At 36.8% G+C, this 25,131-nt stretch overlaps 1 protein-coding gene across 3 annotated transcripts; it reads right to left on the reverse strand.

Annotated features, from left to right (window-relative positions):
• Positions 1-3,202: 3,202 nt before the first annotated feature.
• On the reverse strand, positions 3,203-24,096 carry txlnba (taxilin beta a). Of its 3 annotated transcripts, none has more exons than XM_051725167.1 (10): positions 23,966-24,096; positions 21,093-21,369; positions 19,581-19,672; positions 17,322-17,492; positions 9,897-10,091; positions 8,047-8,166; positions 7,647-7,721; positions 4,721-4,813; positions 4,498-4,593; positions 3,203-4,413 (listed from the first exon to the last, which is right to left on the reverse strand). In XM_051725167.1, the coding sequence occupies exons 2-10, from the start codon at positions 21,367-21,369 to the stop codon at positions 3,478-3,480; spliced, it is 2,055 nt and encodes a 684-aa protein (XP_051581127.1). In that variant the 5' UTR covers positions 23,966-24,096; the 3' UTR covers positions 3,203-3,477. The 3 variants fall into 3 exon arrangements, with proteins under 3 accessions (XP_051581127.1, XP_051581125.1, XP_051581126.1); XM_051725165.1 differs by having other exon boundaries at positions 21,093-21,372; positions 23,966-24,092; XM_051725166.1 differs by lacking the exon at positions 7,647-7,721 and adding an exon at positions 7,793-7,867 and having other exon boundaries at positions 21,093-21,372; positions 23,966-24,092.
• Positions 24,097-25,131: the final 1,035 nt, after the last annotated feature.

Here is a 25,131-nt window from a genome sequence, read left to right on the forward strand (position 1 = left end):
CCTGTTTTGCATATCAAATAGCAACTTTCAATTAACATTAGTATTGCAAATGAGGCAGTGTGTTTGATAAAGTAATCAAGAAGTGCTCTCATGTGAACAACATTTGGTTTATGAATCTTGGAAGACAAAAAAGGTAATAGAGTGTGAGATCTAAATATTTTTTGTAAATATATTTTATAATGATGAAGTGTACCTATAAATACAAATAGCAACCATTTTACTGTCCTTGACTGGGATAGCTAGTAGAATGTTCTGCTTTAATGCAATTTTTAAGACTTTGAAGATTTTTGGATGAATCTCATCTTCATAAAGTCACAAAGGTTATGTTTGGAATGTAATACTAGTTTACAACTTATGGAGTACTGCACAGGATATACAACATACTGAAGGCATTATGCTATGGTAATAGTAGTTTGCTACATTGTTCTCACATGACCTCAATATGTTGCTTGTTTAATTCTATGCATGCTGAAAATGTGCATACTTAGCATGCATACTATATACTACAGAAATAGTATGTAGTATGGTAGTATGTTAATCCAAAAACATAGCTACATAAGTTAGAACAGTATACATGGTTCTCTACACAAAGTAATTCATAAAAGCGTAGTGAACAATTTATTTAATAAGGTATCAGTTTTTTAATGCCCTCAATAATTTATGCTTCAGTCATGCCAAGTACAGACCTCCTGGCTTACTCTTTCCCCCTCATGACCAAACCACTGCTGCTCCTGAGATAAATTCATATTCTGTTAGAAGCTGGGAATGCCTGCAGGCATAACTACATTTTCTGTCTTTCTCAGAATATTACATTTTTAACAAAGTGTAGTTTGTTCTATTGGTATAATATGTATGTGTCCACTTATGTATGTGTAATATGTGCACAAACAGATCATCTTTGATTTGTGATGCCATAGAAACAAAATATTTCTAAACAAAATTTTAATTAGAACCTAGAATGCTTATCTGTGCCTCAGTTTTTGTGTACAAAGTCTATGAGGCACAAGATGTGTCTACATGCATTTATATATTGTAAATACAGGTCAATACATCTTCACACTGAAGGTATAGACACTGAATCATACTGAACACTGCAAGGATGAAAGCTGCTTGCCTTTTTTAGGCTGTTGCCATGGAAACTACTGCTTGCGTAAAAATCATGGTGTGCGAAAAGAGGAATTGTATGCTAGTGACCATTTAACATAATATTCAGAGTGAAATTCTAACTCCATAATGACCTTCTAGGTGCCCAGAATATCATAAATGGTTCTTGCTAAGGCAAGCATTACTGTTGTTGGATTTGATCTATTGAGAGGTGTGCTTTTACTTGTCTAAGCGACCAGACTTACAATTTTTGTCTGCTCGTTGATTCAATGGAAGAAAGAAAAAAAAAAAATACGTATAGGCCACATCCTCACTAATCTATTTTAGTTTTTCACACATTCCTCATTTCATTGTTGTCCAAAGTGTTCGGTAATGGAGAACGTTTTCGAAAATCTGTTTTTGGTGGAGGAAAACACTGTTCAAGTGTAAAAGGGAGGCGTAACAAAACAAAAACCTTTTATTGAGGCTATGTTCACACTAATCCGTTTAATTCTGAACGTCCTTTTCAGTTTACTAACGTCATTGTTTTCCAAAGTACGTGGTTATGGAGAATGGTTTCGATGTCTCAGTTTTCGGTGGAGGACAACACCATTCCAGTGTTGATGAGTTCTGTAAACGTATAGCAAAAATCAATGCATTTTCAAATTTAAACAGATTAGTGTTGATTTGGCCTGACATGAAAGGAGGGACCTAAACCATTTCTAGGGACCAGAATATCCAACGAGATCACAGGGGAAGTCGGCATGTTGTTTCCAAGAGGTCCAGTACCCTAGGATCAGCTGCATTATGCTGACTCACAGACAAGCATCTTCTCCTATCAGACAGTTTTGCATTGGCTCTAGTGTGTTTACTAGCACGTGCAACCAGAAGGGCTTTCCATCAGCAGCGTAGGAGACCCACATTTGGGATCTGAACCCAAAAGGAATTTGGAGGTTGCATTTTTCCCTCTAACATTATATTTTTACTCCACTTACGTTTAGGTGTAGGTTAGGGGGTTGGATTGGGTTGGGGGTTCAGTTTATAAAATATGCACTTATCTTCCCTGTATTAAAGCCAGAGATTTCACTAGAAAAAAATCTTGAGTTGTAAAATTTCCATCCTGGTCTATTTTTATCTGTCATACTTGTTTTCATTTCTTTAGTAATAGGGCTACATTCAGAGGCATAGCAAACATCATAATGGTTCATACATGACAGTGGATGTATAATAGGTTTTTGACTCCTTAAGTGATTATGGTGAAATCAAGGAGTTCTAAGAGCAAAGTTCTACCTGTCAATCAATCACTAAAACAAAATTTTTTAACTTTGCCGGTTACGTGTGGCTTTAAAAAGAAAAGATCCGGTCAGATATTTTGCAAAAGCGCATACATTCAGAAGTTCACAAATATTTTTCAGTGTACCTGATGTCACCATAAAGTGACACAGATGAGAAGAACACGCATCTATGAAGCTCAGATAATACTACCCTAAAATAACATGCAACAAAATGGATGCACTAGTTTAAAATATTTTTTGTTTATTTTGTTTCTGTCAAAATGACGGACAGCTTTTGGAATTATGTGTCAATATTTGAAAACAAAAATGGGTAAATGGAAGAGAATTTTCGGTTAATACTACTGACAGCCTCTACAGCTAAAAACAACTCGCTTTTGGCGCTCCTCTTTGGACATTACACCAGGAAAATGGAGCTCACAATTGTGCAACAACAGTTGCCTCTTTGGCCACTGGGGGGCAGTGTTTTGCATTTTGGTAAGCACACACCGATTTTACCTAAAGAAAATTCAACCTAATGTTTTCGATTTTACTGTGAGTTCAGTCTGGAATATCACAGAGACTTAAAGGGTGAGCTGTTTAGACTTGGGCAAGTAAACACCCTAGCAATAGCCAATGCTCTAGTAACCACCCAGAACAACAACGTGATAAATACCACTCAGATCACCTGAACAACTGCATCGCAATGCCTTGGCAACTTACCAGAACACCTTAGCATCGAAGCCCTAATATTTTCTACAGAAATGGTAAAAAGTGTTTTCTGTAATGTGTTTTTTACACAAGTCATATGACTCATGTCTTTAATTTTGTGGAAATGTACACTGTAGGATTGTCAACAGTAAAACTTTATTTGATGTCAGTGAAAAGAAGTGGAAGTTGAAAAAGTCCATACTACATTCAGAAAGTTATGCAAAGATAGCCAAGAGGCCATTCTTAAAGTTAACTTACTTAAAGGAAAGTGGCATATGACCAGTCTATCATCTTCTATATGTAATTCGTTAACAGCAAAACACTCGTCAAACTTCATTAAAACAAACTGATCTAGCAAATAAAGAAAAGTCCACATGGTGCACCTTGGATAATGCACTATGCATTATTTGGCTTAGCTTTTCTTCACACCCTTAGCAGAACCTTTCTTGGTAGGACCTTGTTTTTTAATCTGGGGTTTGCTGGCCTTTGGTTTGGCCTCTTGAGATTTTTGGGCTTTAGGTTTTGCTGTCTGTGCCCCAGCAGCTTCCTCTTTTTGAACATCATCCTCTTTGAGGGACTCTTGTTTAGGTGAGTCTGCTTCAGGTAGCTCAGATTTAACAGCTTCAGCTTTGTCCACTTCTGGTATTGCCTCTTCTTTTATGACAGGCTCTGGCTTAGTGGATTCTTGTTCAGTTGTCTCTTGTTTGACTGCTTCTACGTTTCTCACTTCTTCCTGGCTTGGTTCCTCTTTGGCTGACTCTTGTTTTCCTGTCTGTTGTTCTATGATCTCTGATTGCAGAGGCTCTTGAGGAGGTTTGGATTCTGTCTCAGGTTTGGCTGGTTCAAGATTTGTGGGCAATGGCTTGTCTTCATTTACTTCTACAACCTGTGGTTTGTTTTCCTCTGTGGTATAGGGTTCCTCTTGTACGAATTTCAGTTTATCTGCTTGTTTGGTGGGCTCAGGTTGGGGGACCTCAGGAATTGCTGGAATCTCTTGTCCAGACTCGGATACCTCCTCTTCCTCACTGTCTGATTCCCCAATGTCATCTGTAATGGGAGTGACCAAGGAGGCTGCAAACTCCTGTAGGCGGGTCTGCTCCTCCCATAACCTCTCCATCTCAGCGGTCAGGGCTGGGTTTGTAGCTGGTGTAGAAGGTTGGACGAGCTCTGGAAGCTCATCTACCTGAGGCATGTCCATGGCAGGTTTTGGGGATGCCTTATCCGGAAAACGTATTTCTTTAATCTTGCTGTACAGAACTTTTCTCTCATCCTGCAAGGCTCGGCATAAAGTCTCCAGACGGTCGATCTTCAAAGTGAAGAGTTCAAACTCTTTTGCCTTTTCAGATCGCTGTAGAAGCGTGTAAATATGTTATTGATCGCAGAGCTAATGGTCAAATAATGACAGAACTTATGTACATTGGTTACATGTTACCTCTTCTATCATATCAACAAGAGCTTTGTTGCAGCTTTCAAACCGTGTCTTCCATGTATTTGACTCCTTTTCCAGCTTGTTCATCTTCTTTGTCATCTAGAGAAAATAATGTTATCAGAATTTTTTGAGACTTGGGACAACTTAAAAAGGCAATTTCAAGTTGTTCTTTGAACAAAAACGTTAAAATTGGTTCCAAACTGTAAAAGTGTGTAACGTAACAAACCTTATCCATCTGCTGTTTGAAATTGGTATAAATCTCATTGCTTTTTGCCAGTGTACCCTGGAATTCGTCAAACTTCTCGGAGTACAACACAAGCTACAAAAAGAACATTAGGATTAGTTTCTACCATTTCAACCAATTAGTTTATAGTTTCTTTCTACTAAAATATCTTAAATTGTTAAAGAACTTACAGAGGGGCAAATTCACTAAACAGTTGTGCCACCTCTGCCAGCGGTATTTTAACACAAAAAGCTGTTTCTTATTCACATAACACCTGCAGTCTAGTTTAAGCAGTGCTGAAATTGTGCTGCATCTTGATTATTTAAATGAAGTTATTGTTATTCCTTTCCACGTAAACACACCTGGTTTCTATGTAAATTCTGCTCATTACAGATTGTGCTTCATTCACAAAAATTGCCTGCCGCAATTTACATCATGCTATTACTGCCAGATGAAAGCAGGTGGTAAAATGTCTTTTATTTAAAAGAGTACACTGTGTACATTTCTATTGATCATATCAGCAGTAATTCATCTAATAATGATCAAATGATGGAGAAGAGCATTATAACCTGACATATCCACATGTGCGGTGTAGTCAAGCACACTTTTGGCATGTTTAACTCTGGTGCATTTTTGAGCTGCCGCCCGCAATTTTTCACACTTAAATTTAAAAGCTCACCATTCACACATACTAATGCTAATTGCAAAACATTTTGTCTAATTTTTCAGAGAATCTCCAAAATTACAAAAAAGACTTAAATTATTCATAAATAATATTTTATGTTTATAATCTTATGCTAAACAAAAAAAATATTTTTTTCTGTTCTAAATTTGTTAACATGAAAATCTGGTTATGTTCACTCTACCTCACTTTTATTTCACTAGATGGCAGCAAGCACTAGAAAAAGATTTTTTCACATTCCATCACAATATACAGATCTGAAATGTTGGTGTCACTCTAATGAATTTTAGCCCTCACAGATGTGCTCGTCCATAGACATTCAGTCTAATTTTCAGTTCAAGCACCACCCTTGTTTCATTGAAGCTCTATGTGTCACTAAAAAGCTAAGATCCTCCCCTTTGGGATGATATATAACATTTTATCATTAATAGTCAAAAACATATTTTTCTGATGATTTGTTTAGCATGCTTTTCCTGCTGGATGGCATATTTTGTTCTAGACATCTAAGATATAACATTGGATTATTCAGCCAAGCAAGCTCATTGAAAACTGACTAAGGTAATAACTTGGGGCTTACAGCAGCAATGATCGTGCATAAAAGAGTCTGTATTTGATGACTTACAGAAATAATTTTTTACATGGTGATTCTTTTGAAAATCTTTCAAACTGTGTATTAGGGCAACAAAATAAACTGTATATTCACATTCCTGAGAATGAAAGCTTTAATTTGATATATGACTGGTCCATTTAGGTGCTATGTGAAAGACTTTTATTTTCACATAAATATTTCTACCCCATTACCTATAGGGGGGCGCTAATTTGCGACGAGAATGTTTTGCAGCCTTATTTTATGTAACATAAATGCAGAAATGATAGTTATCTCTGAGAATTTCAGAGATATTCTGAGAATATTCTAAGCTTTCAAATGATACCTCATATGCCTGACTTATGTATACGGTGTCTTTAACATTTTAAGTGTAAACATTTTCACGATATAGCGCCCCCCCTTTGGACCTGACGGCTGTACAGTCCCGGCAGGGTATGCAGATCTTGGAGGTCTGCTGCATCCTCCGCTATTTAGCACTCATATTTGTCCTGCAAGATTGCACAGAATTGCGCTTGCAAATTGCGTTCAGCAGCGATTTTGTGAGCGCTTTTGTTCTGTTGCCTGATCTGCATAATTCCTTTAGTAAATCAGGTGCTAAACCAGCGCAGACAGAGGGTGCAAATAACCAGTGCTTTTACCAAGTGCAATTCAATTTTAGTGAATTCCCCCATGTGTATTTACTTGACCATAAAACATGCATAATATATTAAGATTTGTTTTCAGAGAATCTGGAATTATGTTTATTATTATTATTATTATATTATTATTATTTAAAGCATAGTTTTTTCTTTCAATCTGCTAATAAGAACAGTATTTAATTCAAGATATATATTCTCTGAAAACAAGTCACACTATCTTACATTATTTTTGCTGGAAACTTCTTGTACCGGCAAACAGACAAAAATACTGATAAAGGAAAGGGATTTCTTGCAGTGAAAACGTTAATTCAATATAAGATTGCGTGCATGTTGTATGTTAACATAACATTTAAACTTAATAAGCTCCTTGTAGTCTTCTTTATTATTCAATTATTTTTATGTTGATGTTATTTTTCACACCAAACTAGATAAATCAAGAGGAACCAATCAAAGTTTTAGCTTAGTTTGTTTAATCCTAATAAGATATGAATTTTCCTGTGTAACTGGTTATTTCTCATTAAAAATATGGTTTTGATGTAAAAAGGAAACCAATGATATTACAGCTCTATCTATCTATCTATCTATCTATCTATCTATCTATCTATCTATCTATCTATCTATCTATCTATCTGTCTGTCTGTCTACAGTATCTATCTATCTATCTATCTATCTATCTATCTATCTGTCTGTTAATCTGTCTGTCTATCTGTCTATCTATCTATCTATCTGTCTATCTATCTGTCTGTCTGTCTACAGTATCTATTTATCTATCTATCTATCTATCTATCTATCTATCTATCTATCTATCTATCTATCTATCTATCTATCTATCACTACAAACGTGTAATGCAATTGTGCCTAATGGGTTTGCATCAGGATTGTACATTGGTTTATTTGTTTATGTGGTTTGTCATACAGCTCAAATGGACAACTTTATGAACGCCACAGCTTGGAAGGAGCGATTGAGGGACAGTGGGTAATGGCACAGCTGTAGATATTCACCTGAGCCTGCATGACTGTGTGCTGTTCTTTCAGCTCTTTAGCCTGTAGTTTCCACTCTGCGGCCTGAATAAGTAACTGGTTAAACACAACACACACACACAGACAGACAGACAGACAGGTGAGAGAGACCAAGAACTCAACTTTACCTGTTTCTTCATCTGTAACTCCTGCTCCTTCATTGTGTAGCATTTCTTAGTTTTTTCAATTGCCTCTTTAAGCAACTAACAACATAAATGGTGAGATGTAAACGTATGCCAATTCTTTAGAGTTTAAAAGTTAGTTCTATGTAAGACATTGTTGTAAATTAATTCCTCTTAAGCACATGCAGATTACTTTGTTTGCCCTTCAGTTTACTTTAGGCAATTCTAAAGAGCAGGAATAAGAGAATTGTGCGTCTTACATATTCCTTCTCTCTCTTGTGCTTCTCTTCTGCTTCCTTAAGTAGCATCTTGGCTTCTTCCAGTTTGGCATCAGACACTTTCTGCTGTAGATCTCGGTGCTTGAATATCTTCTCTAAGGTCTTTGTGTATACAGGGAAGACAAACTTGACGAGTTACATCATACTTTATAAAGTCAGTCAAATGTTTATTAGAAAAATAAACAAAAGGTCATAATTAGAAAAGAAGAATATTTTTTTATGACCATTTTCTCTCTGACTCTAGAATAAATGTGCCACTTTCTATACGTGCCTAGAAGACTTAGACTTTAATGCCCTCTTTGCATGTGAAATGAGTAATTTCTGCATTTACGTATGGGCTTCAGGTTTGCTGTCAGGTACAATATAGTTTTAACTGTCGCTAAAGCTGTTAAGCTCTTGTGAAAGTAAACCTCAGCCTAATTTTTGCAGCTTAGTTTCGATAAATAGTCTTTTTGAACTTGGGATCCTTCCCAGAGTTTTGAGCTCTGAAAGTTACAGTATGTTTACATAGTACACTGAATTTGTATTGTCAAAGATCAAGGGAAAAAAAGTATTTAATTTGATATGACTCCTTTAAAGGACTTTTTTTTTTTTTTACGTCAACAAGACAATAAGATATATGGGACCTTATAACACCTAGAACTGATTACAGGACATTAACACTGCATTCTAAAATGTTTTTCCACCAAGTGGCTGGACAGGATCTCAGGAATAATCCACATCATGTTTATTTTTATTTGCATCAGTCAACACAATGCAATATTTTAACAATTAAGAATTTGTCTATATCACAAGCTCCACTGTAATACCCTGCAAAAGGTGACTAACACAAGTAAAATTTGTTCCTGGATCAACGTTCTTTCTTGTTCTTGGAACAACATTTGTATTAACCAATCATAGCCTTATGCCTAAGGCTATCAACGATTGGTTGATAGAGATGTTGTTCCAGGAACAAAAAAGAATGTTGATCCAGAAACATGTTCTACTTGTGTAAATCATATTAAGTTTGATGAACTTTCCTCTTCAGTCTGATCATATGATGTGTGTCTCTACTTTAAACAACAGAGGGCAGTAGAGACACATGATTCAATTTGATTCCAAGACATTAAACTTCCAGCTGAAAGATGGGGTCTGTTTTAGCCCACCACACAGCTGTCTGTGAACAGTCTCTGTGGTGCCCATCAGCATGACAGATTGAGCTTCACTTCCCTCAAATCAGGCTTGTCATTCCACCGGTCAATTCTTATGTGATTAGATACGGAATACAATAATTCTCTACAAGGTGCAAGAACAGGGCATGAGTCACTAAATCATAATAAAACAGTGCAAAGTACTGTATGTTTGCCTGTGCATATAGCAGCTTTAGAATGTGTGAGAATGCAGCTTTCTCCTCCACATGTTGTGAAATTACAGCTCTCACAGACACGAGCTGTCTACTCTCAAATGTGCATACATTTCCTTTATGCATAGTGTAAGGATTACCCATATGGCTGTACAGACAACACCTCATTTTAAAGAGACATGGACAGGAATCCCAGTAATGGCTAATTAGAAACCTTAAAGCTGAAGTGTGTCATTTTTCGATGTAAAAATACTTGATCCTATCCCAGTTTAATATGCAGAAACAACTATAAGTAAGCCATTTGTAAGTTGGTGGAAGACAGTATTTGTAACTGCTGGAAGACAGAGGGAGTGTTCCGTTTTGGTGGAATGTGGAGGACCAACAGCATATTAGGCAGGTGGTCATAATGTTTTGGTTCACCAGTATATATACAGGTATTAAAATAATGTATATGTGTCTGTGTATGTATGTGCATGTTCATGTATAGTACCTGCTCTCTGCGCTCGTACTGATCTATGATGTTCTTGAGTTTGCTGGCCAGCTCGCTGTTCTCCTGGCACAGCTTGTTGTTGCGGCTGCTGTGCTGCTCGATCTGAGCATGAATGTCCACCAGCGTACTCTGGAAATGAGTGGTGATCTCCTTCCGCTTCATCTCATCCTCCCGCAGCCTTTGCAGACTCTCCTCCTGCAGGGTGAGAAAGAGAGGGAAATGTGTTGGAAATCTGGAAAAATATGTATGATGAAAGCAATCGGGATCTAGTACTAAGTCAGTGTTGAGATGGACAGTGGTAATTAGAAGTGAGTTTAGGCCAAGTCCACACTCATCTGTGTTCGTTTGAAAACTCCATTTTAAATTTCTTAATGTCATTGTTATCTAAAGTATGCAGTACTAGAGAGCGTTTTTAAAAGTCTCATCTTACAGTGGAGGAAAACTTTGTTCTGCAGCCAACAAAGCTTTTTGGAAGGATGTCCTCATTTCATATTCAATGTACAGTTGGGTCCAAAAGTCTAAGACCACACTGAAAATCTAGGATTTAAAATAAAAAAGTAAAACAGAAGGTTATGATATGAAATGAAGACAAAATAATTAAGAGTCTGCACAATTTCTAGGTCACTAATCAAACAAGCAATTTTGTGACATTGGAACATTCTCAAATCATATTGGGATAACAGATCATCAGGTTTTGCACAAGATTGCTCGAGTGCATGGTGTCATTAAAGTGTATGAAAACATTAATTCAAAGTGAAAACAAGTTGATTTCTGTTACACCATTGTCAAAAAGTTTTCCCTAATTTAAGCATAAACCTAACAAAATTTGGTTAGATTTCTCTGAAAGCAGGACCAGTGTTGGGTATTTATGTACTACATGTAATGTGGATCACATAAATCAATTACAAAAATCAAGTACTTGTAATAATTAAATTACAATACATTTTTAAATGTATGTAATCAGATTTCATGTTACTAAAGTTTAGTGAAATGACTGTAAATTGGTACTAAATGCACTTACAATGAAAGTTTCATCAAAACATGATATAAGTAATCCGAAAGTAAACACATTACCTAAAAAGTGTAATTTAAAATAGTTTGTTACTGATAACAATTTTTTGCTTCTCAAGTAAATGCATTTAGTTATAAGGATGTCCAGAGAGTTTTAATGGAAAACAAAAATGCAAAAATAATTTTTTGCAGAATATGAAATCTCTCTTAGTGGCATGAGATATACAATAAATCATCTTTTTCTAGCATCTCAGAGTGGACTTGTTAAACAGGCGTGCCGTTCCATGTGTTCTGTAAACATGAGCTCCTGTTTCCGCTATGCCAGCTCCCTGACTCAGCTAATCATCAGGAATCCAAGCATGGAATGTTCCTCTTAAGGGCCGAATCTGTTTGCTGCCTGTGTTTACACATGGCATGAGTCTCAAGCTCCCACCTGGGAAAGGTGAAGCTGTTGAACCAGTAGGCAAGATCATCAGGGAGTTGAATCATACACACATAGGCATTCAAGAGGAATGACCCTGCTCTAAAGACAAGATTAAATCTAATTTACTGTCCTCACGGCTGAGAATCGTACCTACACAGAGGGCTTAGATGTTCTGCTCTGACCTGCTCATTAATGGCTTCTATAATACTTAAATAAAATTGATTGGCGAATGAACAAGGTCAAACCCAGCCTCTGGGGAGACCTAGTATCATCAACTTCTGAAGGGGAATATAAGAATTTACAGCTAAAGTGTGTAATTTTTCCAATGTTAAAATACTTGTATTCCAGCTTAATATGCAGAGTCAGCTATAAATAATCCATTCGTAGGTTGATTTCCCTGAAAAGTGTTACTCAAAATAAGTAATCCACTACAAATTACTTCTCTAACATTGTAATCAGATTTTTAAATTTTTTTCCCTCCCCTTTTCTCCGCAATTTGGAATGCCCAATTCCCAATGCGCGCTAAGTCCTCGTGGTGGCGTAGTGACTCGCCTCAATCTGGGTGGCGGAGGATGAATCTCAGTTGCCTCTGCGTCTGAGACCGTCAATCCGCGCATCTTATCACATGGCTTGTTGAGCGCGTTACCGCGGAGACATAGCGCGTGTGGAGGCTTTACGCTATTCTCTGCGGCAACCACGCACAACTCACCACGCACCACACTGAGAGCGAGAACCACATTATAGTGACCACGAGGAGGTTACCCCATGTGACTCTACCCTCCCTAGCAACCAGGCCAATTTGGTTGCTAAGGAGACCTGGCTGGATTCGACCTCGTGACTACAGGGGAGGTAGCATCTTTACTTGCTGAGCTACCCAGGCCCCTTCATTGTAATCAGATTTCTTTACTAATTAATTAATAGGAAAATTAATCACATTATTATTTACATTACTTTTAAGTTACTTTCTAAAACACTTTTCCACTCAACGAATTCAAAATAATGTTCATATTTCCTCTTTGGCCTTGTTATGCACAAATCATACACTCAGCACCACCGCTTGTTTCTCCTTAAAATTAATCATTATGGAGCCCTTCAGCTGTCACAGAAACACAGATATACATACAGTATAAACATAATTCATGTTTTAAATGTATTATACGTAAATAATATTATTTAAGATATGTGTTACCCTAGTAATGTACTTAAAAGTAATTAAATTAATTGAAAATCAGTGTAATCTGATTACAAGAATTTAAAATGTAAGATATTACAATATGTTTTGACTAAAAGTAATTAGATTACAGTAACTAATTACTTTGTAATTGGATTACACCCAACCCTGGTCACGACCAGTCAGACACAACATTGGCTCAACCAATGGTATGAGTTTAGGGTGGGACTATCTGTTTTGTCCAACCAATGGCAGAAAAGTGGGAGTGTTAGGGAAATCTGCTTGAAAACAATCCTTATTTGTGCAATTCAATTTGGTGAAACTAGTGGCACAGAAATTATACACTTCACCTTTAATATCTTTTAAGCCCGGAAAATAAACAAATGTGATAAAGATACTCCTCTTATTTACCTCAAAGAAAACAAAAATGGAAGAAATAGATGTGGATCCAAAGGCTTGGACAAAAAACACTTCCTTTTATAACAAATCCTCCTGCACCTGTAGAAAAATGGCTCTAGGTGCTATGCACAACACGTAACATCTTTTGTAACATCTTTTTATACTGCACACACGCTGTGAAAACTGTCTATTGAAAGGCAACAAAACTGTTTGGCAGTGTGAAAGGAAATAAGCTTAGCTGACCACTATATCCAACTATGGGAAAACATTTCAAGGGCCAAATGACAGTTTTTGTCCGCAGGAAATAACAAATATGACATCTCAATTTACAGAGGCCTTCACAAACGGTTCTAATTCTCAAATAAACTTGTTTTGATGGTGTCTTGTTTGTGTCTCTTGGGGGAAGAAACACTACTTTCACTCTATAACTTGATACACTAATGATGCCACCCTTTCCTTGCTAGTTTAATCCACGAGACTGACTGTCTCCAATGGGTTCTACAACTTATAATACCTTGAGCATATACAGTACATTACAAAAATACATATTGCAGAAATGTTCATAGCAATTCTCTCTTGAGAAGAGTGTAAGGGCAATAGCTTGTTAGTAAAGCTAATGCATTATTCATTATAATGCAAATCTGCTCTAAAGGGAACACTCTAAAGTGTATAGGAAACTGTCTTAGGTGTGACCTATAACCCCTCTCAGACCTAGAGGCAGTCAACCTTCTTTGTAGATGTTGAGTCGCTGTGTAGCACTGATAGAAAGGTAGAACAGGAGAGCATGGCCCCTGCAGTGATTTGAGCCTGTGAGTCATTCTCTTTGACTTTTGATTTATAAAAGAATGGCAAATGCCATTGAAGCTCGGTAACACTATCCTTCTTGTCATAGTGACCTGTCAGCAGCACTTTGAGTCTGAGAAGTCAGAGCCTCAATGAGTCACTGCAGTAAAGCCCCACTGGACTCAAAGAGACGGCCTCCTCAGAAAAAGTTGAGTTGACTCAATCTCAGCAATCAAAACACTGACAGGGCCAAAAGGATTTTCGGAAAAAAAGTCTCCAACATGTCAACCAAAGAAGTTGCTATACAATTTCAAAACTTAACCCTCAGAGACTGACTATAGCAACATTTCATCAGTTGTTTAAATTGAATTAAATAAATATTTGTTAACAACAATTTTGGTGAGTGACGAGACCAAAATAGAGCTTTATGGTCACAACCATAAGCGCTATGTTTGGAGAGGGGTCAACAAGGCCTATAATGAAAAGAAAACCATCCCCATTGTGAAGCATGGTGGTGGCTCACTGATGTTTTAGGGGTGTGTGAGCTCTAAAGGCTTGGGGAATCTTGTGAAAATTGATGGCAAGATGAATGCAGCATGTTATCAGAAAATACTGGCAGTCAATTTGCATTCTTCTGCACGAAAGCAGCGCATGGGACGCTCTTGGACTTTCCAGCACAACAATGACCCTAAGCACAAGGCCAAGTTGACCCTCCAGTGGTTACAGTAGAAAAAGGTGAAGGTTCTGGAGTGGCCATCACATTCTCCTGACCTTAATATCATCGAGCCACTCTGGGGAGATCTCAAACGTGCGGTTCATGCAAGACGACCAAAGACTTTGCATGACCTGGAGGCATTTTGCCATGACGAATGGGCAGCTATACCACCTGCAAGAATTTGGGGCCTCATAGACAACTATTACAAAAGACTGCACACTGTCATTGATGCTAAAGGGGGCAATACACAGTATTAAGAACTAAGGGTATGCAGAGTTTTGAACATGGCTCATTTCATTTTTTTCTTTGTTGCCATGTTTTGTTTTATGATTGTGCCATTCTGTTATAACCTACAGTTGAATATGAATCCCATAAGAAATAAAAGAAATGTGTTTTGCCTGCTCACTCATGTTTTCTTTAAAAACGGTACATATATTACCAGTTCTCCAAGGGTATGCAAACTTTTGAGCACAACTGTATCTATTCACTTCAGTAAAATGACGAAGTGTTCTAAGAACACAGCAGATCAATATTTTTTCTTACAGTTTGTCGACTGAACACCAACATAGAGGTAAAAAACAGGAGCTGATATTAAAAATGGTTTACATATTTAACACAGATCTAGTGATATGATTAATTTGACAAAAACAACCGATCAAACTATTGCCTCACTAACATAATGTAAAAAGCATAACTTAATGAAGACTCATGCGCTGGTATAAACTCCACTTACAATGTGTGTTTTAAAGAAGGATTGTCCTTTGTTTTTTTCTGCAATGCATTTCATGTAATACTGCCTATCAAGAACGATATGCAAGAATGATATGCCGATAAATAACTCTCATTTGTGTGTTCCTCATCTCTAGATTATTAATTTAGATCAACATCAGTGCCGATAAAAAAAAACATGGATAAATGAGCATTGTTGAAAGCAACTTTGTAGAAAGTTGATTACACTGTCTGACTAATGACCTATTACATAAGGGTGTTTCGGCTCATGAAACTCACACGTGATTGGCTGAATGGTCGCTTAGTCAGCCCAAAGTAACAAAAGGCAAAGAATACTGTATACAAATCCACCATTTGGACTCGTTATGGGTTTAGCTGGGAAAAGTGCGAGGGACAAAAATCTCCTTTTTAAAGAGTGCAGGGGACGGCTGCTTCGCCCTTGCTCTCAGATTGAATTATGTAGTATGAATATCAATTAATTAAAATGAGCTAATGCAACACAATTCTTGAACATTTTGTCACAACTTAATTTCATTGCATTCAATCTTCTTACATTTTTTGAAATGAAGTTTACTTAATACATTTGTGTTGGGACTAAAAGATTAATTTTTGTTGACACAACTGAAACTGGGCAGGGAATTTATAGTTCCCAGCATGCTTTGCGGGGACTTGATGTGGAGAGTAAAAATGCTGAAATTAAGTGTTATTTTATGTGTTTTCAAGTTAGAAATGATCAAGATGACAGCAAGATAAGAAAATAAACTCAACAATTGATAGTATTTAATGTTGCTTTACTCAAGGAGCAATTTAACATTTAGCATGCTAATGTATGCTATTGCTAGCTGAAAGTTGGCTAACTAGCTTAACCTCATGATATAAATCAGTAAAGTGTCAAAAATATTATGTGAAACTAAAGACATGAATCATGTCAGGTACACATAAAATAATTTTGAGGCTACTTAATTTGGTCATTTAAAATAACTTTATTCTATTATGTTGAAATTACGTGAACAAATTACGTTTTTTGACAAAGAAAGAAGGCACTAAACCACGAAGAACAATTATGTTGATGTAACTTAATTGATTCATGTACATGATTTTTTCAGTGCTCCTTTTCTTAAAAAAGAAGAAGCAAAAATTAAGGTCACAGTGAAGCACTCACAATGGAAGTGAAAGGGGCCATTTTGGAAGGTTTAAAGGCAGAAATGTGAAGCTTCTAATTTTATATAAGCACTTACATTAATTCTTCTGTTAAAACTCATGTATTATTTGAGCTGTAAGTTTGTTTAAATCGTAATGTTTACAGTCATTTTAGGGTTTGTTGACATCGTCATGGCAATGTAGTTGTAAAATTGTATATAACTTCACACAGAAAAGGTTAGTAAGTGATTTTGTCACACTAAAATCACATTAACACGCATATTGTTTACATGTTGTGTACACTTTTGAAACAGTGAGTATTTTAATGTTTACAAACTGGCACCATTCTCAAGTGTATGTGCCTCACTGTAACCCAGATTTTTGTCTTTTTTTTTTTTAAGAAAATAAGGGACAAGTCTAAATAATTTTTTTTGGTAATCACCATTATGCCACAAATGCTGTCGATTGAGCTTAACTTGTATTAAACCCGGAGTATTCCTTTAATTAAAACTGGTAACATTTTGTTAAACCCATTGTTGTAATGTTACAATATTTATTCCATAATTCAACCTAAAACAAAATATGCAGACATCATTGTTTTTATAACCAGTATAACCAGTTTCCAAACTTTTATTTTGGAAGGAAAAATAGAAAAAAATATATAATATATAATCAAAATCAATTCTTAGATCTTTGGTAAAGGTAAAGACAACATAAATTCAAAGTTATTATTCTAAAGAAATAAATGTAGTTTTTTCCATAATCTTTCATCAAAATGTTATAACTTCCTCTGCATGTGAAATGACTTTTCTGCTGATGTAACCAAGGCCAGACAGGCTGGAAAAAATTATATTAACAAATAATATCATAGCCCTACTTTTCACAATCCAATCAAACCCCCTTGGAAGGAAAATCAAGTCCCACCCTAATTGTTTTCCCACTGAGTGTTCTGCTTCGCACATGTCACATTATGAAAGTTTAATGCATTGCCAGTGCAGTTCCATGTTGTCTTTTACAACTCAATTCTCTCTTAAACTGACATAGAGTTCTCACCTTTAGTGTCTTGTTATGTCTCTGGAGCTCCCTGCAGAGCAACTCCAGCTTGCTGCGGGCCAGGATAGCACGGCTGTTCTCAAACTGGAGCTGATCTCTCTGCTTGGCCAAAAGACCCTGTCTCTGCTGAAGCTGCTCCAGCTGTTTCTTCTCAGATCTGTGTTCCTCCACCTGCCCCATAATAACACACATGGATGCAGATGTGATCCATACATCATCTTATACACTGCAGTAAACACCACTGGCTGTTCTAAATCTACTTTAGATCAGGGCTTTTCAAGGTCGCGAGCACTTGTTAAGGGGAACATGAGATTATGGTGTGTGGCGTGGATTTTGATTCATCCCAGAGTGTCGAGTCTTTAGAATCCGTTCATCGAGATTCGTTTTTTCACCATTTCTGGGCCAGTACGCCAGTGTGTGGCCACGAATGTGCATCTTTTATGTACTAAGTGAGTCACTTAATCATTAGTTTAACTGATTTGTTTAAAACACAGAGTCTTTTACGGCCGAAGCCAAATTTGGAATGGCAAACTACCCATACTACTTGTACCACTTCTGCCATATCTGTCTATGGCTGAATTAATAAGAGCAGTACGGTAGTATGCAATTCCGAACTCAGCATGAGAAATGTGAATGATTCGTTCACTTAAAAGATTCATTCAAAAGCACAGATTCATTCATGAATGAAACGCTGGTGTTTTATAGATAAAATGAAGTAAAGGGAAAAAGATTGGACAAAAAGACAGAAGTATAAGAACAGGATTGACATATTGTGCTCTCAGAAACTCAGCTGTCACACTAAATATAGTAAAGTAAGGATATCTATTTTATGTATTGGTAAAGCCTAAAGCTTGCATAACCAATACTTATGTTGTTGTATGTAGTATGTCAAGTAGTGTGCCAATGTTGTTTAGCAGGCATTTTTTTTTTCTCAGTGGATTTTTACTTTTTATAATGACTGCCTGGCTATGTTCTAAAGAGCCTATTCAGAAATTTTAGATCTAGCAATGTAAAACGCATGTTTGATATGTATTTAAAAAATGGCCAGTTATTTACATGCTACATATTTTTTCCAAATCGTAGTGGCATTGTATTATGTCTCAGCTAACATATGGCCTGCAGGCCAGTAGTGGGTGCTTTCGAATGTGGACAGGGGTCATCATGGGCACTCTGACCGGTCTGCGGCTGCGCAGCCCCATACGCAGCAGGGTGCGATGCACTGTGTGTTGTGACACATTCCTCCTGTAACCATCATTAATATTTTCTGTGACTTGTGCCACAGTAGACCTTCTGTTGGTTCAGACCAGATGGGATAAACTTCGTAAACATCGATGAGCCTTGTGCACCCAACACCCTCTCGCCGGTTTTTAGTTTGTCCCTCCTTGGACCACTGTCGGTAGGTACTCACCACTGCTGACCAGGAGCACCCTACAAGCCTTGCCGTTTCAGAGATGCTCTGACCCAGTATTCTGGCCATAACAATTTGGCCCTTTTCAAAGTCGCTCAGGTCTTTACTCCTGCCCATTTCTCCTGCATTCAACACACTGATTATGAGAACTGATTGTTCGCTTACCATCTAATCTACCCAGACCTTGACATGTAGCTGTTATTCGCTTCACCTTTGAGTGGTCATAATGTTTTGTCTCATCAGTGTATATGCCCTAATAATAACTATAATTTTAATATGTTGGTTATATGGTTATCTCAGTTATATCAGATTTCTGTATGGAATAAACATCTTGGCTATGCTATAAACCAGTCTGTACCAGCATTAAAATGTATGCTGGGCTATGATGGTCTTTAAAGCAAGGAACATTCTGATTCTGGGGTTGGTCAAAGCACTTGAGGATTTTTTTTAGTTGTATACATCAAGAGACCCCTGAGATTGTGGAGTTCTGAGACCTATCTACTTTTTTCAGAACTATGAGAATTACTTGTAGTCTTCTGTGATAATTTCTTCTCTACGTATCATTTCCTTTATCTGTGTGCTCTGAAATGAAAAGAGTGTTGTGAGTTTCTTGTGTGGCATATTGCCTTGTGTTTAAATTAGCTTATTGAGCATGTGGCAGTGAATGTTTAGGTCATCACAGTATAAGCATAGCTACTTCTAACATCTCACGAATCGTGCTTTTATTTTCTCTCCATGCCAATCCGGTTTGTGTTGTATTTGTTTTCTCCTAACTGTCCTCCATGCATTGTTGTTGCCGCCAGTGATAACTGTTCAGAGAGAAACACTCTCTCGTGGGTCTTGATACTCACCAGCTCTGTGTATTTCTTTAACACCATTTCCACTTTCTCTTCTGGTGAGCTGAGCTTGTTCAGACTTTGCAATAAGGACGTGGCCTCTTTACCTGCGAGACAAGCATTTTCCATTCAGATCAGAGAATGGAAAGATAAAGAAGATGAGCACAAGCCCACAAGGGAGTGTTCTGCACATAAGCTTAAAAATAAATCAACGGCTGAGGCAGTGAAATCACAGTGTGATATGATAAAATGGTTTAGAAAAGCAAACAGGTAACAAGACATGAAAGTTCATAGGCACTATTGTTGCACTTGTTGGCAGAGAACTAAGACAAGCACCATAGCTGTCTGCATTTTAAATAAGTGGGCTGTTAGTCTTAATGTGTGGAGGATTCTCCAAACATTTGATTACTACACTCATAGCGCTCAACTGTCCTGATGATAGAAAAACTAGAGCACTGTTTATGGCTTCTAAAATTCTGTTTATTTGTCTGATTGAGAGCTGGTGCATTCTGCGTTGTTTTTCATATGAAACATAAGTCATGATCATAATCAATGTTCTTGTTAAAATCTCTGATATGCAGATTACATACCAGAAAAATTCCTGAATTAGAATTATATTTGAATAGAGATATCAAACAGGATGCAGATACAGAATTCTAATTAAAATTAGAATTTGTAAGTAGAATTAAATTGGAATAACATTAAAATAAATTAATTTAAGTGTTTTCAATACAGCAATAATGTTTAGACAGATGTCTAAAAGTTTAACTGCTTAGAGAAATGTCTAATCAAAAAAGTGTATTTGATGAATCAGGGAATAAATAGGTATAATTAGACAAATGTAATCCTAAAATTGTTAAATAAAATAAATTATGAATTTTTTGTTGCAGTGTTGGGTAAATTACTCAAAGTAATCCACTACAAATTGCTTATTACTTCTCTAAAATTGTAATCAGATTACTGACTCTCAGATTACAGATTACTTAATTGAAAAAGTAGGCTCATAACATAACTACCTACTTAAGTTACCTTTTAAAACGCTTTTCAAAAAAAAGTTTTACCGCTCAACCAATTTAAAATAATGTCTATATTTTTACCTTGTTCACTGTCACATGCAAGTCATACACCTAGCACAACATGTTTCTCCCCTGCAATGACTTGAAATACTAACCTAATTCATGTTTTAAATGTATTCTAGATAAATATTATTTTAGAATAAATATTAATTTATGTGTTACACTACTTTTTGTACTCAAAGGTAATTAAATTACAGTAATTAATTACTTTGTAATCACACACATTTGTAATATTACATGCAACACTGATGTTTTAAATTCCTCTGTGCCTCTTTGAATTGGAATTCAGTAAATCCCTCTTCCTGTCAAATCTTGCTGTCAGCAAATCAGCCTTTCTAGAGGTTAAGCTTTCTAGTTTGTCAGATTACTCTTTAATCTCAAGTTTCAGGTTTTGACTCTTTATCAAACTAACAATGTCAGTTAGATGACAAAAGAGGGGCAGATTCCTCACCCAGGCCCTTGAGGAGTTTTTTATCAGCTTTCTGCTCCTTCTCTGGGCTGGCTTCAGCTTCTTTGGGAGCAGCCTCTTCATCAGCTTTTGCTTCCTCCTCCTCATTTGTCTCCAAGATGGAGATCTGCTCCTGCATCAAGCTGGATGCTGAGCCATATGTGTTGATTATATCTTCTAGCTGCCTGCTGAAGACCTCCATGGGGTCTGCTGGCTGCTCCTCGGTGCCACTTACTTGTTCAGTGGAGTTTTCAGAGGTCTGGTCACTGCCTTCCATCATCTGCTAAAATTATCAAGTTAAATACATCATAAAACCGCTCCATAAGAGAGCAGATTGATTAACAGAGGTACAACAGCCAATTCCTTGATTAGACTGTTGGCTTGATGCAGAAATTAGACTGTTGAAATTAATAAGAAGTGATTATACATTACTTGATCTGACTCGCTAAAATCGCCAGCCACTTAATTGAGGATGGATGGCTTTTGGTCAGTCTGTGCTACGTTTGTGTAAATAGATGGACTTCCTGTTTTAAATGCATGAGGTTGTTTGTAAGAAATGTGATTTCAGATTTGAAGAAATGAGAGAACATTTCATTTTGATTAATGTATTTGCTTCAGGCATACACAATACGAATTACAGAGGAGTGACCTTGAAAAATAAATATTTGCTGAAACTGAGTATTGGTAATAACTGGAGGAAATGTGAAGTGATTTGTCTGTACAATTATGTTGGACGAAATAATCACTGGATTTCACAAGGTTTTCCAGGTTAGTGGCATCAAATCTTTTACAGATATTCAGAGTTTAGTTTGAGACACTTACAATTTAACTATATATCCTCAATCAGAATTGTATTTTCTGCTTTGTTTTGTGTCAGTACTTCTATGGAACAGTACTTCTAACTTTTGGATGGGCAGCAATTCTGATCACAGTCTTTTCATTTTACACTGCTCATAGAGATTAATGTACTATTATTGAAACCAGCCTATTATTGTGTTAAAATCTATTTCAGATAATCCCTCCCCTAAACGCAATGTAATAACAAAACAAACATTGGTTGGTCACTCTACATCTTCCCTGATGTAAAGCTTTATTTATTTATTTATTTTTGGTCTCATGACAAATTGTAATAATAGTATGAGATGGTAGAATTGTAAGAAATTGCATGAATTGGTTAGTACAAAACCATACGACTTTTACTCCCATAGACGATAATGGAACCAGTGAACAAAGTTTAAACTTTAACCCAAACCTAAGCCTAACCATTAAGTCTAACCCCTTACACAAACCCTAAACTTAACCATGATTTTAATAGGAAACTAACTTTTGTGTACCACAGAAGAAAGAAAACACTGGGTCTGGAACAAGACGAGGAAAGCGTATTAGAGATTATTGACATACTTCAGTCATTTGTATTGCATAAATAAATATGGAACGAGTAACTACATTTGTTCAATGACGTTTCTTTTCTTAAAATAAAGTGTTGGATAGGACTAGGAGGCCAGCATATATGATGCCTCTGTTGTATCATTTTGAAATTCTATTTGTTGATTGGTTAGTCTGTATGTGAATTTAAGTCATACCTTTCCAAACTAGGTCATACAATATCTTATAATTTTAACATCTTGTACAAAGTTCTGGCTACATGAGACTAGTTTCTATCTAACTCTCTATCTGTCTCTGTCTGTCTGTGGTAATTCACCTCATAAAAAGTTAATCATCATTTGATTTATTACAATTAATTAATCCTAAAATTAGAATTATTATAACTCATTATCATATCAGAATTTACTTCAGTTATGTAGTATTATGAGGCCAAGGGGATTTATCTTCACTCCACCTTATAATTCTTAAACATTTTCAATGCAAGCAGTATACAAAGAATAACATCTGAGCTTGAAGTTGTCCACATACTGGGAAGACATCTGAAGAACGGCAATGAGCTGCGAGTGATACTCGACGCTAGGGGCAGGGAATGCTGAGAAAATCCACATGATCTCACGGGAAGTCGGCATGTTGTTTCCGAGATTTCCAGTACCCAAGATCAGCTACATTAAGCCGACTCATCGACAAGCGCCATCTCCTATCAGACATTCTTGCATCGGAACCAGAACGTTTACCTTTCTCTGTGGTGTGACCGGATGTGTGTTGCATTAACTGCATGGGAGACCCAGGTTTGGATCCCATGTTGAAACCAGGAAGTAGTCATGTTCTCATAATCAGTGACAAGCACAACTCTGAGTTTCCAGAGGTTGTTTATGTCCCAACTCTGTTGCTTCATGACCACTGTTGTTTATCATGCCAAAATTGTAGCCCTCCATCCACCCCTTGCACATGTATTTGCCCCCCCTTCAATCTCAACACCCCTCCTCCTTCAGCAGAGGAGCAACATGGCACCTGTTCTGAAGCCACTTGCTATTTTTGGAGTCTCTAAATATGGACAAGCTATTTCTTATTCTGGCCACGTACCCTCTGCTGTCAATGATGGCAGTTGTACGCAAAGTGGAAAAAACAAAGTCATGGCTAGTCTAAGCATAATTATACCATATTTTAACACTAGGCTAAGAGTGATTCAGTAATGAATAAGAGTAACTTTAACCATTGGGAAATGCATGGTTTACCTTCTCACAAGACAATTAGAACTTTACATCTGAATTGACCTAACAACTACAGAATTATTACATTGGAATTGTTTTTGTCTTCATATTGTTTTCAGATGATTTTCTTTGTATCCCAGAAATCAAACCACACTGTAATGACTGGAAAAAACATATAGTTACATAAAATAAACAAGCTCAGATGTTTCTCAGATAAGCTCACGTAACATTCTTCTCAACATCAAATAAAGTAAAAAAATATTAAAGCTCAAAACTTACCGCACATGCGACTGTTCAGTTCAAATGGAAAAGGAAGACAATAAGACAGCCAGTCCACAGTTTCGGCAGAGTGAAAAAGAGGAGTGAGGAGGGTCTAACAGGACTCAAGACAACAGCTGACAACAAGAGCCCCTCAAAATAACCTCACTGGAACACCAATGGAAGCGTGGCCCAAACACTCTGAATGAATCTGCCTGTCGAGATCTTTATAAGCAGGCTTTTCAGGAAGACAGCTGAGGAGTTAATTTTATGGTATCCTCTGAAGACCTTTTGGTATATCTCCAAATAGTGCCGGTTCGCTGAAATTTAAGTTAACATAGATCAACTAATCTTAATTTCATTCATAAGTAGTGGCAATTAGTTGGAACTTAGAAGTATAAAGTTTAAACTTGTGGTCAACCAATATGGGTTTTTGTAATGGCCGATGTTGATAGCAAGGTCGATCAACGTGATCACACGGGAAGTTGACATTTTGCTACCATATGTTCGGTTCCCTGAAATAAACCCCATTCTGATGAATTACTGACAAGTGTAATCCCCCATCAGACGTTTCTGCATAAACTGTAAAGTGTTTACCTTTTCCTGTGGTGCTACTGAACAGCACGTTGCGTGAGCAGCCTCAGAGGCACGACATCTGTCCCAATGTAACCAGAAAGTAATCGCGTTCACGTAATCAGTGAGGATACATTTTCCATCTAGGATTCAATTTTTATTCCACCATGTGTTAGGTTTAAGTTAAGGTTAGGGTGTAGGGTTAATAAAATATACATCACTCTTGACTGTATTACATCATTGAGAATTCAACTTGCTTTACACCTTGCTTTTGGTTCCACTCTGTGTACATTTCATCTGGAAACTGGGGCTCACACGTGACCATACGTCCACCTAGATGTCCAGCTTCGACCATTGGGGGCTGTGGTTCGAATTTCAGTGAACAAAGACCAATTTCAGGAGCAGAACTTTCAACCTACTGTTGTCGAATTCACTGTAAAAAAAAATTAAAGAAATTTAAAATAAATAAAATAATATATATATATATATATATATATATATATATATATAATAATAATAATTAAGTTTACCTTTTAATTAAGTCTTGATGATTGTTAATCCGGCTCCTGCTTCCTCCTTTCCCTAATGAACAAGAGGCCTGTCTGCCACAGTGG

Source organism: Myxocyprinus asiaticus, chromosome 19 (assembly GCF_019703515.2).
Source record: "Myxocyprinus asiaticus isolate MX2 ecotype Aquarium Trade chromosome 19, UBuf_Myxa_2, whole genome shotgun sequence".
Lineage (NCBI taxonomy): Eukaryota > Metazoa > Chordata > Actinopteri > Cypriniformes > Catostomidae > Myxocyprinus > Myxocyprinus asiaticus.